The sequence below is a fragment of the Nothobranchius furzeri genome, chromosome 12 (assembly GCF_043380555.1).
Source record: "Nothobranchius furzeri strain GRZ-AD chromosome 12, NfurGRZ-RIMD1, whole genome shotgun sequence".
Taxonomy (NCBI): domain Eukaryota; kingdom Metazoa; phylum Chordata; class Actinopteri; order Cyprinodontiformes; family Nothobranchiidae; genus Nothobranchius; species Nothobranchius furzeri.
In genome coordinates, this window is record NC_091752.1 from 25,053,544 (window position 1) to 25,066,043 (window position 12,500).

Genomic DNA, 12,500 nt, shown 5'->3' on the forward strand with positions numbered 1-12,500 from the left:
CGGCCATGCTGGACACACTGCTCCTCCAGGTCAGAGCAGCGAGTTCTCAGACTCTTCACCGTCTCCTCCAGGTGCTGCTTCTCCAGAGCCAGCTGCTGCAGCTCACTTCTGCAGCCAAATGTAAAACAGCTTTAAAGCTGCAACCCCACCTCACCTCTACAGGAATAAACAAACTGTACGAAGAATTTTACTAAACTAGTTAAAAAACTTGATGAGTCATTGTATCATTAAAAAATTGTAAATGTTACTTTTAACTTTATTAAATCATCTATTTACATAGTCTTGAATTCTGCAGTAAAACAAAAATGCACAAAGTGGAAAAAGGCTACATCCTAAGAGTGATTTCCTAATTCCCACAGTCTGTGTCAGAATTCCCCACTAGTCCTCTGAAGTGTGATCAACGTAAGCAAGACACAAGACTGAAGAGCACAGTTTAGTTACTCTCATCTTGCTGCGTTTCTCTCAGCCTGACTGAAGCCCATAAAGCTGCTGTCCGAGTTTTCCCCTTTCAGGAATTATTGTCCCGTAGAGCTCCATACAATGTGAGCGCCGTTCAGCACTAACCAAAGGCTAGACTACCATTTACATAAAGACGTCAATCACAGAGCGTACTGGAGCATTTAAGGACATACCTCAGTTGATGTAGTCAGTGACCTTTCTCATGGACAAGTAAGTCTTTAAAGAGCAAGTCACCCCCAAATAAACTTTTTTTGCTGATAAACTCAATAAACGAGTGTCTAATCGTGCTGCAGACACGTGTCGTCAATAATTTGGCACTTCAGTGCATCTTAGTTAAAATTTAAATATTCTGCCTAAAACTGTCAGTGTTGTGCCGTTGTCAGGTAAAAACTCTGCACTGTATTCTAATTTAAATCTGCCACCGCTATTGGCTAAGAGGTATGCTGTGATGTCATCTGGTACATTATGATGTCACAATGCTATCGTGAGCCTGTGTGTGTGTGTATTTGTTAGCAGCTCCGCCCTCTCGGTCTGCCAGGCAACAGCATTAGTTGCATTTTTCAAACATGAAGTGGGAGTGGAGTTAGAATCTGGTAGGGGTTGACTTGCTCTTTAAAGTATAAATAAATGAAAACACAACATGACATGAGCATAATAATTGTAAAACAGTGTGTTTTAGCTCTTTTCAGTTGGCTCCTTTTGAGGCATTGCTTTCGACCACAAATACGAAAATGAAACTAGGTCATGGTGTGATACACTTGTCAGCCACTAGATGGTGCCATCAGAAAAAAGACAAACAGCTTCTTAAACCGCTAGAACAGGCCTGGAATCCAGGGATCTCATTTATCAAACATACTTCCACACAGATCTGTGCGTTTTTCGTGCGTAGGAACAATTCTACAAATTGCGTGGTATTAATCATTTTGTACTTGTGCGTAGAAACGTTCCTACATGTAAGAACATCTCTGACCCTGCATACGCGCAGCATCTAGTGGCAGAATGGGGAAGAGCGATACCGAATGTCTCAATCATCCAAATGTGTTTCTCATCCACAAACTTTATTTATCCAGTATGTAATTTTGTCAGTGGAAAAATGACTTTTTCGCATAATTGGTGCTAAAACCAATAAAAGACACCTGTGACCAACAGGTATCTGACATTATATCGTGGCTGATCTGTGTTATTGGAGGATTTACCAGAGCGTGCCCTCTGGAGGGAACGCGTTCTCTGTAAGCGCACTGATCTCAAAGGAAATCCTTCCGCTATGCTCAGATTTGGGACCCTTTGAGCAAGGGCGCCCCTAGAAAATTGCCACACCCCCCCCACCCCCCACCCCACCCCCCACCCCCCCACCCCCCCAGACAACATTTCCAAATAAAACTCCAAACAGAACGACTCCTTAAATGGAAATTAAATGTTTTAGTTATCTCTGACAGGAACTTCTCCTCTGCCCCGACCACGTTTTTGACCTCTGTAACTTGTTTGGTTCTTTTGCGCTTCGGCTGCCAGTGTTTCGATCTAGTTATCAATAAAGTTTTTCTCATTTTTTTCTGAAAAAAATAGGGGATCCCCTCACATGCTGAGGACGAAGCGTGACCAAATATGGTTAAATGAGTGCATTCCTCAATGCAAATGGCTGTCAACAGGTACGAGCACCTGAGTACGCACAAGTGGGATTTATCAACAGCCTATTGCGTAGGAACATGCGTACGAGACGCCGCCGCATGTTTCATAAATCCGACTTTGGGCTGTTCATACAAACATTCTAAATTCCATTCGTAGGATAGATTATAGGAAGGAGTTTAAACTTAAGACACGAAACATCACACCCCTTACAAACTGTATGATATACACACACGCACAAAGCAGTGTGTGAAGTGTGAGGCCGGAGCCCAGTGAGTCAGTGTCTCCTAGACTAAAAGAAATAGATTAATTTGCCCAAATTATGTGAAAGAATAGCGAGTACAATGATAAACTACTCAGATTACTTTGGTGTGTGTGTGTGTGTGTGTGTGTGTGTGTGTGTGTGTGTGTGTGTGTGTGTGTGTGTGTGTGTGTGTGTGTGTGTGTGTGTGTGTGTGTGTGTGTGTGTGTGTGTGTGTGTGTGTGTGTGTCTTGTGGTTGGTGAGGCCAGTGCGGTCTGGCAGGGCCAGATTGGGCGCTGTCATGTGACTAATGTGAAGCACAGTTCCAACAGCAGACAGGACACTGGGCCCTGGGTTGCATCTATACACACACACACACACTAGCAGCCCAGATGGAGAGCTGGGCTGGCCTGCTGTGACTACTGTAGCATCAGGTTAACAAGAAAACAGGTCAGACTGGAACGCACTTTGTAATATTTTCACATGTTCTGCCGAACAGCCTGGACGGATGATGCTTTGTGAAATGATGACATGTACATCCAACAGAGGGAATCAACCACAGAGTGAGAGAACAAACAACTGTTCTCTCTAAATGATAAATGAGTTAGCCCATGAAATAGCCAAGGGGACGACTTAGAGAATAAACGTTAAAAGAAGGGGAAGAACTGACCTGCTGTTCTGAGACAGATCTTCCATTTTGACAACCAGTTTGCTGCATTCTTCCTTCAGTTTCCTGATTAGGGAATTCTGGGAACTCATGATACTGTCCGCCTCTCCAACTGCAAAGAATTATTGAAAAGCTAACGTTGGTCAGTAGTATACAGTAGTTCTCAATGCTTTTTGACATTTAGGATAATTATATTTAGATAGTGGCAGCAGTTAGAAGTAAAGCCATCTCTAAATGGAAAAAATTATCTGTTTATTATCAGAAGGTCTGAAGAAGTTGTCTTCTCAAATCAAAAAAGGGTCATTTTAGGACATTTAAAAATATGAAACATTTCCAAAGTATCCCTTTAAGTTTGGCCAGTTGTGCCAAACAAACAAAAATATCTTTAAAAAGGCCATAAATCTGCCATGTTTTGACATTTAGAGTGAGAGGAGAAGCAGCTGAATAGTTTGATGTATAATTTGTGCACGCTATGTAAAAGTAAATTAAGAGAATAAAAACCGATACCGGTAACCTCTTAATGCCATTATCGGCTGATAACGCCAGACTTCACTTGGATTTTCCTGTAAGAATCTAATTTTTCAAGTAAACCAGAATATTCAAAAAATGTATTTAAAAAAAGTCTCCTGTTAATTACAATTATTTAAGACATATCAAAATCACCAAAAATCTGTACTGGCACATCAGAAATTGGTGTCAGCCATCAAAACTAGAATTGTATTTTCTGATGACAGAAATGGTATTAAAAGGTTTTGTCTTGTTATTTTTTTCTGTTTAGACATCTCAGTAATAAAAACAATAAAAGTGTGGTGAGAGCTGTGAAAGAACTAAGTTGGTCTGATAGATCTGAAGCATATTTATGAGGAGAAACTTGTTTCCGATTCTCTTCATCCTCTGGGTTAGGGTCATGTTTGCACGCCGATCTGCTGCTTTCAGGTCGGACGCATCGTCTCCAAAAATTCAGCACCAATAGGTACGGTCGTCTTTTATTCCATCTCCCACAGCTGCTGCTCATCATAACCACGTTTCCCCCTCTGTGCTGATGATTGCAACAGCAAGTGATACTGGTTTGTGCTTTGAACCCAGTAATATTTTCTGAGCTGTTGTGAGTGCATGTAATAGTTTTTCCCCTGAATGAGAATTGCTGTAAATGTGATGCAATTTGCTGGGTTCCTTATATAGGAAACCTTTTTTCTGATTGGCTTAATGAACTGACCTGTATTGGAATGTTTACTGTGTGAAGTGCCTTGAGACGACTCTTGTCGTGATTTGGCGCTTTATAAATAAACTTGAATTGAATTAGACCCCATGTTTCCTTCTGGCCGGCTCAGGGTCCTGCGCCTGTCGATGATGTCACTCTAGATGATTGGCTGGAAGTGCGACTTACGGAAGTTACATTACCATGTTCAAAAAAATTTAGGCAGTAAGAAACATGAATTTAATAACAAAACTGCTAAACATTGGCTACCGTTAGCTGCACGCATAAAATTCAGACCGCTAACACTAGCATATTCCTGGATGGGACAGCTCCCAACTTCCTGAATTCTCTTGTAAAGGCTTACGTCACGGCTTGGCCACTTCGGCTAGAAGTGCCTGCACCACACTCAGGTCAATCCAGATTCTTTTCAAGCCTACCAAGCACTACCAGAACAGCGACGTCCTTGTCGTCTTTCAAGAAACTCCTGAAGACCCAGCTCTTCAGAGAGCAGGGTATCTGCAGGTTTAAGGGAGCCAAATTTGAGACATTTTAAGACCTTTTTTAAGGCCACTTTGACCAAATTCAAGCAACTTTTTTTATTTAATTTAAGCTATAATTTCCAGCTATTGCCTGGAGCCGGTGCTAACCACGTTGCGAACGTGGGATTAGCCATCCAGTTACCATTAAACTTGCACTTCCCCATGGCGCAAGCTCCCACTAGCTTAACCAGCTAATGTGCTCATCTAAAAATAGCCCCCTTTCACAACCAGCTGAATGTGTACGGTTCCGCTTACGCCAATATCATACACAAAAAATGCTGAACACCAACTAGGAATTCACGAAAATTTTATAGAAATAAAAGAATCTTGTTTATTGGGTCTTTGGTTATTTAAGACCTTTGGAAACTGGATTTAAGGATTATTTGTCATTTTTAAGGATTTTCAAGGCCTTAAATTTGGAATAAAAAATTTAAGACTTTTTAAGACTTTTTAAGGACCTGCAGATACCCTGAGAGAGCATCTTCTAAACTAGCACCCTCCCAGCACCCGTCCCCCACTCTACTGTACACTCCATGTTCACTTCCCTCTATGATTGATTATGCTACCTCACTGCCACCTCGGATTGACTGATTAGGGTTTTGTTGTTAGCCTCAAGGGCAACCGGATGGCTTTATTACCACTTGTAAATTGCTTTGGACAAAACTGTCATCTAAATACAAAAAGATAAACTCTTTTCAAAACATATGTGAAAGAACAGAATAGAAAAAGAGATGTAATATATTTTAGTCGAGTGGTATTGCCGTACCATGGTGACATCATTGGCAGGTGCAGGACCCTGAGCAGATCTAGGAACTACAATCGGCATTGCATTCTCTCGATGGAACTAACTGATGGACCATCAAAGTCTGAGGGGTCACGCTGAGGTTGCATGCTTTCTGCTCCACAGGTAACATTTACCGTAATGTTTTTTACACTAGCAACAGTCACAGCTATATGGTGTAAAACTACCCTGAAATGTACATACTGCCCCCTAGTGCCAGAAAAATACACACTGCCACTATAATAATAAGATGTTTGTTTTTTGTTGTTGTTGGTATTCCTTAATTTAGCAAAAAGCTTAAAGATAATAAGACACAATATTTTCTTGCAATAAGAATGTAAAAACACGGTTTCGATTTGATTTATAAGATGATACCGCTTCTGTTCACACAAAACCTCTCCTATCAGAAAACTGAACTTAGCTTGTGGACTGTGCAGAGCACCAACACCTATTGTGACTAATACTGCTGCAGAAATATGTCCCTTTGAATGGATTTCCAAAATCCACGATTCAACAATCTCATTAATATCAAAACTGTTTAAACAACAGGAGGAGACGCACAGAGATAAACAGCCATACACAGAAAGCAGAGCGACAACATAAAGAGTATGAAAAGGGTAAAAAGAGATGGGTTTTTGTTTGAAAGCACTTTCTGTTTCTTTCCCACCCTTCCTGCCTCATTCTAATCCACACATGGGGCCTCTTTCTGAACAATCCAACAGTGGGCTTTCATCGTTCCTTTGAAATCATCTACGTTCAGCTCTCAAACATATGTCTACTCTTTAAAAGAAAGAGAAAAAAAATGAAATAAATAAAACAATGGCTGCCATTTGGATTGAGGGAATGATCCACCTGCTCCAGCATTCTGTTACTGTCAACCAACACCAAAAACACCCAAGGACTTTGAAAAGTAACTCAGACTTCTCTTTGCAGGCAGCATTCCTTAATGGGAGATGCTCGAACCGACAAAAAGAATCTGAGGTAAAAAATCAGACTTTTTTTTTCTTCTGGTAAATTGTGCAAACTAATGATCAAATTAATGGTCAGTAATTTTGTTATTCATGAAAGTCATGAAATTGCTGCTATAAACCATGCATGGAGAGTAGAAGTCACATGATGCAGAGTTTTAAACTCCTCAACTATAACAACTCACTGCCTTGCATGTGCACAAACCCTCAACAAAGTTGGGTCGAAGCTGAAAAAGTTGCATGAAGAATGCTAATTAGCTGAACAGGCTTTGAATATGTCTGGCCATGCGTAGGCCAAAAAGAACCCTGGGACACAGAAACACAGCAGAACTGGCACTGGAAACAAACAGAGGAAAAGTGAGGGAGGGATGGACAGAAACAGATATCTGATATCATCTAGGGGTTGGTCTGTACACATTTACTCAAAAAAAGAAAAATAAATCAGGAAAAAAAGGTGGGAGGGAAAGGAGAAGAAGGGAGAGGGAGACAGATGAATGGATGCAAGGACAAACGGATGGACAGAGAGGCGGGATTTGGAGGACAAGAAAGCTAATTATCCAGCTCGTCTGTTGGGCTGCACGGGGAGAGGAAGTGATGCGAGCTACTATAGGACATGCACCCCTCTATCCCCTCCCCATCCACAGTTTCCTGCTGTGCTCTGATGTCAGCTCTCTTTAGACAACATGTGTGCTACCGACACGTGCCAGAAAGAAACTCTTTGTTTACCCCCCCACGCCATCTATTCTTCCCTCCATAGCCTCCATCTTTGTTCTGCGTACCAGCAGGCTCCCTGGTTGCTGAAGAGAACCACAGGTAAATAAAAAGATAGTATAGAGGAGGGAGGGCGCGCGATTGAAGGTGGGTGGTGTGTGTGTGTGTGTGTGGGGGGGGGGATCCAGATGGTGCAACAGATGTGTTAACAGCAGCAGCTCTGCTGTGCAGACAGACAGGGAGCTTGGAGACGGGTCTTTCTGTGCTCTGCTCCCATCCCCTTCCCTCTTCCCTCTGCTCCGCTGCTCTTTATTCTCTTCTTAAAGCTCCCACTCAGATTCTTAGTTTTGTTCTTTTTCTTTTTGATGTGACTCTAGCTCAGCTGAGATGTGCTCCCGTACACATTGTTATGGAGTAGAGACCCGTCTGAATCATCCAGAAGGAGAGGAAACGGGTCCAGGTCTGTCTGTTTCAGCTAATCCACATTTAATCACAGATATTTAAGATACTTTCATTCAAGTTTAAATAAACTGAATGGTTATGTGTTGTTTCCAAAATGTTTTATATTAGTTGAGGTTTAAATGTCGTTCCTCGTTCCCTTCTGTTATTTAGTGACACCTGAGTGAAAAACAGAGCCAACATCTAGTCGTCTCCAGGAGCTTAGCTTCTCATATTTAAGCGAGTGACGTTCTCCTGACATTAGTCGTGAATTTTGTTTCAAAGCCAAACACCGCAGCATCAGCATTGGTAAATTTTTATTTCATATGCCATTCATAACTTTGTTTTACAAAGTAATAGTATAAATTACTTCCCTTAAACCACAACAGAAGAAAACTACAACTTGAGTGTGATTTGTCCTAAACGTGCAGGAAATTTATACACACGGCTTCTCGCTGAGAACCTTCAAATGCAGCCATATGTGAAGATCTGCGCCCACCATCCACCTGTCCTATTGTCACTCTGTGAGCTAAAGTTAGTATTTAATTATCTGTAAATTAGTTACTGATTTTGCCTTCTTGGTTTTCCTTTTTGTTCTACAGCATCGTAAAAAAGTAAAACTTTTTTACTTTGTTAGTCAAAGATTTTCAGACATGCCATGAAAAGAAAGAATCAGCATGATGTCCTCTGTCGTGGATTTAGCGATCTCAGATCATTTCTGTGTGTTTTTTTTTTAGCATTACCAGCATAATTCAGCAGGAGACCTCTGTGAGAACTGTAATGAAACGCCATCTAACCCCTGAAGTGGCTGCTGGTTTTCTGGAAACTTTTAAAAAGATCACTCCTATTAATTTAAATGCCCCCTGTGATTTTATCTTCAATGATTTTAACAGTAGACTTAAATCTACTCTGGATCTGCTCGCTCCACCTAAAATTAAAAAGCTACAGCCAAAACCGGCTTCCCCTTGGAGCAATGAAAACTTAAAAATGTTGAAAATATCTTGCAGGGCGGCGGAGAGAAAATGGAGGAAATATGAGAACACAATTAATAAACAAATATACACTAAATTATTAAAATCATACAACAAAGCAGTTAGAAATTCCAGAAATAATTACTTGTCTAAAATCATCTCTGAACACAAAAATAATCCCAAAATTCTGTTTTCTACAATTACAAATATTTTGGGTCGTGAATTTAGTTCTCTCCAGAAAACCCCCTCGGACTCTCTCTGTGAGGAGTTTGCAGCCCACTTCAGAGGGAAGGTAGACACCATCAGACGTAACATTTTATCCTCCCAATGTCATGCTGCTCCCGATCAATCTGAGAGTGTGTGTCTACCTGAGGAAACACTGGACAGTTTTGTCTTGGTTGAAGCTGAGATTATTGATAAAGTTTTCCCCTCAGTGATGCCCACCACATGTGTTCTGGACCCTATCCCCACAAGGTTTTTACAACAATTTTATGACTCATTTAGAGATGAGATTTTAACTTTGATGAACTGTTCCCTTCAGACGGGGGTCTTTCCTGCTGCTTTGAAACAGGTGGTGGTCAGACCCCTGTTGAAGAAGAGCAATTTAGATTTTAATGACTTTAACAATTTTCGTCCGGTATCCAACTTAACATTTTTAAGCAACATTTTAGAGAAGCTTGTTTTAATACAACTTAATGATTTTATCAACCACCAACATGTCCTAGAGAAATTTCAGTCTGGTTTTAGGGTGAACCACAGCACTGAGACAGCCCTTCTGAAGATTTTAAATTATTTTAGAACAAATTATGATGCTCGGAGGGCAACAGTGTTGGTTCTGCTGGATCTAAGTGCTGCCTTTGATACAGTAGACCACACTATTCTTTTAACCCGTTTAAAACAGATCGGCCTCTCTGGTGCTGTTCACAGTTGGTTCACTTCCTACCTCACAGACAGGACTTTTATGGTGAGTTTGGATACCTGTTCCTCTGGGTCCACAGCATCACATGCAGTGTGCCTCAGGGTTCAATTCTAGGCCCAGTACTTTTTAACCTCTATATGCTCCCTCTGGGCAGCGCCATCAGGAGACATGGGGTGAATTTCCACAGTTACGCTGACGATACACAGTTGTACATCTCCGTGTCTCCTGATGACGCACAGCCAATGGAAACACTTTTTAACTGCATTTTAGATATTAAATCATGGATGACTGAAAACTGTCTCCAGCTCAACCAAGGCAAAACTGAAGTTTTAGTCATCGGTCCTGAGGCCCAGCGAGAGAAACTTTTACCTAAACTACAATCAATGTCTTTTTATCCATCACTACAAGTGAAGAATCTGGGCGTTATTTTCGACTCTGAGCTGACTTTTATCCCCCATATTAAAAACATCACAAAAACAGGTTTTTACCATCTTAAGAATATCGCCAGAGTCCGCCCCATTCTCTCTCGGGCCAATACGGAGACGCTAATGCATGCTTTTATCACCAGTAGAATTGATTACTGCAATGCCCTGCTTTCTGGTCTTCCCAAAAAGAGCATCTCAGGTTTACAACTTTTACAAAACTCAGCAGCACGTGTCCTGATGAAGACCAGGAAGCGGGAGCACATCACTCCGGTTTTAAAATCACTGCACTAGCTCCCCGTATGTTTCAGGATCGATTTTAAGGTTCTTTTAATGGTTTTTAAGTGTCTTAATGGTCTTGGGCCTTCTTATCTTTCAGAAATGCTTTTACTGTATAAACCCTCGCGGTCTCTGCGCTCCTCAGTTCAGTTTCAGTTCAGTTTTAGTTTATTTGTCATATGCAAGTTAGCACAGGGTCAACATTGCAATGAAACGTGTATGACGAGCAGCGGTCTCTCAGCAACATGATACAGGAGAAAATATAATAAAATATAATAAAAATATAATAAAATAAAGCAAAAATATATAGTAAGGAGCAAAATATTAGAGAGACATGGTAAAAGGGAAAAGATGACTAAATATATATGTGTCAATAAAGAAAATCCTGAAAAGAAATATGACGGGAGGGCAGATGGGATATTGCACAGGAATGAGCTGCAGAAAATTACAGTATTGCACTTTAGATATAAATTACAGTATTGCACTTTAGATATAAATTACAGTATTGCAGGATATAAATTATGCAGGATATAGATTACAGTGTTGCACTTTGGATATAAATTACAATAACAATAAAGTGAAGTGACCAGTACGGATTAAATATAGTACTTGTGAAGCTGCAGGGTAGCTTCTGAGTCCTGTGTTGTGTGTGTTTAGGTGTTGTGGTTGAGGTGTCGTATGGCTTGATGATAGAAACTGTTTTTAAGTCTTGTAGTCCGAGCAGACAGACTCCTGTAACGTCTGCCAGATGGTAACAAGGAGAACAGCTGATGTGCCGGGTGGCTGTGGTCCTTGATGATGCTGTGTGCTTTCCGGAGGCATCGTTGGAGATAAATGTCCTGAATGGCAGGAAGCCTCATGCCAGTGATGTGCTCTGCTGCTTTCACCACCCTCTGTAGTGATTTACGGCTGCTGGCAGAGCAGCTTCCGTACCACACTGTGATGCAGCTCGTCAGCAAGCTCTCAATTGCACACCTGTAGAAATTTGAGATGAAGCAGGCGCTCACGCCAAACTTCCTCAGCCTCCTCAGGAAGTAAAGCCGCTGGCGAGCTTTCCTGATAGTAGTGTCTGTGTGAAGGGTCCAGGAGAAGTCCTCAGTGATGTTGACTCCAAGGAACTTGAAGCTGCTGACCCTTTCGACCTCGACCCCGTTGATGCGGATGGGTTGGTGTTCCCTGACTGGTCGTTTCCGGTAGTCCACTATCATTTCTCTGGTTTTGCTGATGTTGAGAGTCAGGTTATTTTCCAGGCACCACTCGTACAGTGCCATCACCTCCTCTCTATAGGCCGTCTCATCATCCCCTGTGATGAGGCCTATGATGGTTGTGTCATCCGCAAACTTGATGGTGATGTTGGTCTCATGTTTAGCAACACAGTCGTGTGTGAACAGGAAATATAGGAGGGGGCTAAGCACACAACCCTGGGGCGTACCTGTGTTTAGGATGAGTGATGAGGAAGTGTGCTTACCAACTCTCACCACCTGGGGCCTGTCTGTGAGGAAGTTTAGAATCCAACTGCAGATCGGTGTTCCCAGCCCAAGGTCGACGAGCTTCGTGGCAAGTCTTGAGGGGATGATGGTGTTAAATGCCGAGCTGTAGTCGATGAAGAGCATTCTTGCATATGTATTCCCTTTCTCCAGGTGAGTGAGGGCGGTGTGTGTTGCCAGGGCGATGGCATCCTCTGTGGCTCTGTTTGTCCGATAGGCAAACTGAAGAGGATCCAGTGTGTCAGGGAGGGAGGAGCAGATGTGACATTTGACCAGCCGCTCCAGGCACTTCATGATGACGGATGTCAGTGCAACAGGACGGTAGTCATTCAGACAGGAGACCACTGATTTTTTGGGAACACGAATGATGGTGGATGCTTTGAGGGACGTCGGGACCACTGACTGCCTCAGGGAGAGGTTGAAGATGTTGGTAAACACCTCTGCCAGCTCGTCTGCACACACTCTGAGTAGCCGGCCTGGGATGCCGTCTGGTCCTGGAGCTTTGTGAGGATTGACCTTTTTAAAGGCCCATCTCACAGCTTCTGTTTCCAGAGTTAGAGTTGCAGCCTCACTGTCCTCTTGAGGGTAGAGGATCTCCTCTCTGTTGTCTGCATCAAAACGAGCATAGAAGTTGTTCAGCTCGTCTGCGAGAGATGCAGTGGGCTGAACACTGACTGTGCTGACCTTCTTGTAGTCAGTGATGCAGCGCAGTCCATTCCACAGTCGCCTGGTGTCAAAGCTGTGGTAGCCGGACTCCATTTTGTCCCTGTAGTCCTTTCTGGCCTTTTTTATGGAC

General features: G+C 42.2%; 1 protein-coding gene and 1 long non-coding RNA gene across 2 annotated transcripts in view; one reads left to right on the forward strand and one right to left on the reverse strand.

The window, feature by feature from the left end:
* sdccag8 (SHH signaling and ciliogenesis regulator sdccag8) overlaps positions 1-12,500 on the reverse strand; it is a 73,778-nt gene that overhangs the window by 15,713 nt on the left and 45,565 nt on the right. The window contains exons 15-16 of the mRNA XM_054750219.2: positions 2,995-3,103; positions 1-108 (exon numbers count right to left, since the gene is read on the reverse strand). The exon at positions 1-108 is cut by the window's left edge and continues 24 nt beyond it. Of these exons, the coding sequence (XP_054606194.2) occupies positions 1-108; positions 2,995-3,103 (217 nt within the window). The remainder of the gene's footprint in view (positions 109-2,994; positions 3,104-12,500) is intronic.
* Positions 6,161-12,500, forward strand: part of LOC129166798 (uncharacterized) — a 27,122-nt gene continuing 20,782 nt past the window's right edge. Inside the window, exons 1-2 of the long non-coding RNA XR_008565702.2 lie at positions 6,161-7,290; positions 7,566-7,648. This is a non-coding gene — a long non-coding RNA (uncharacterized lncRNA). The remainder of the gene's footprint in view (positions 7,291-7,565; positions 7,649-12,500) is intronic.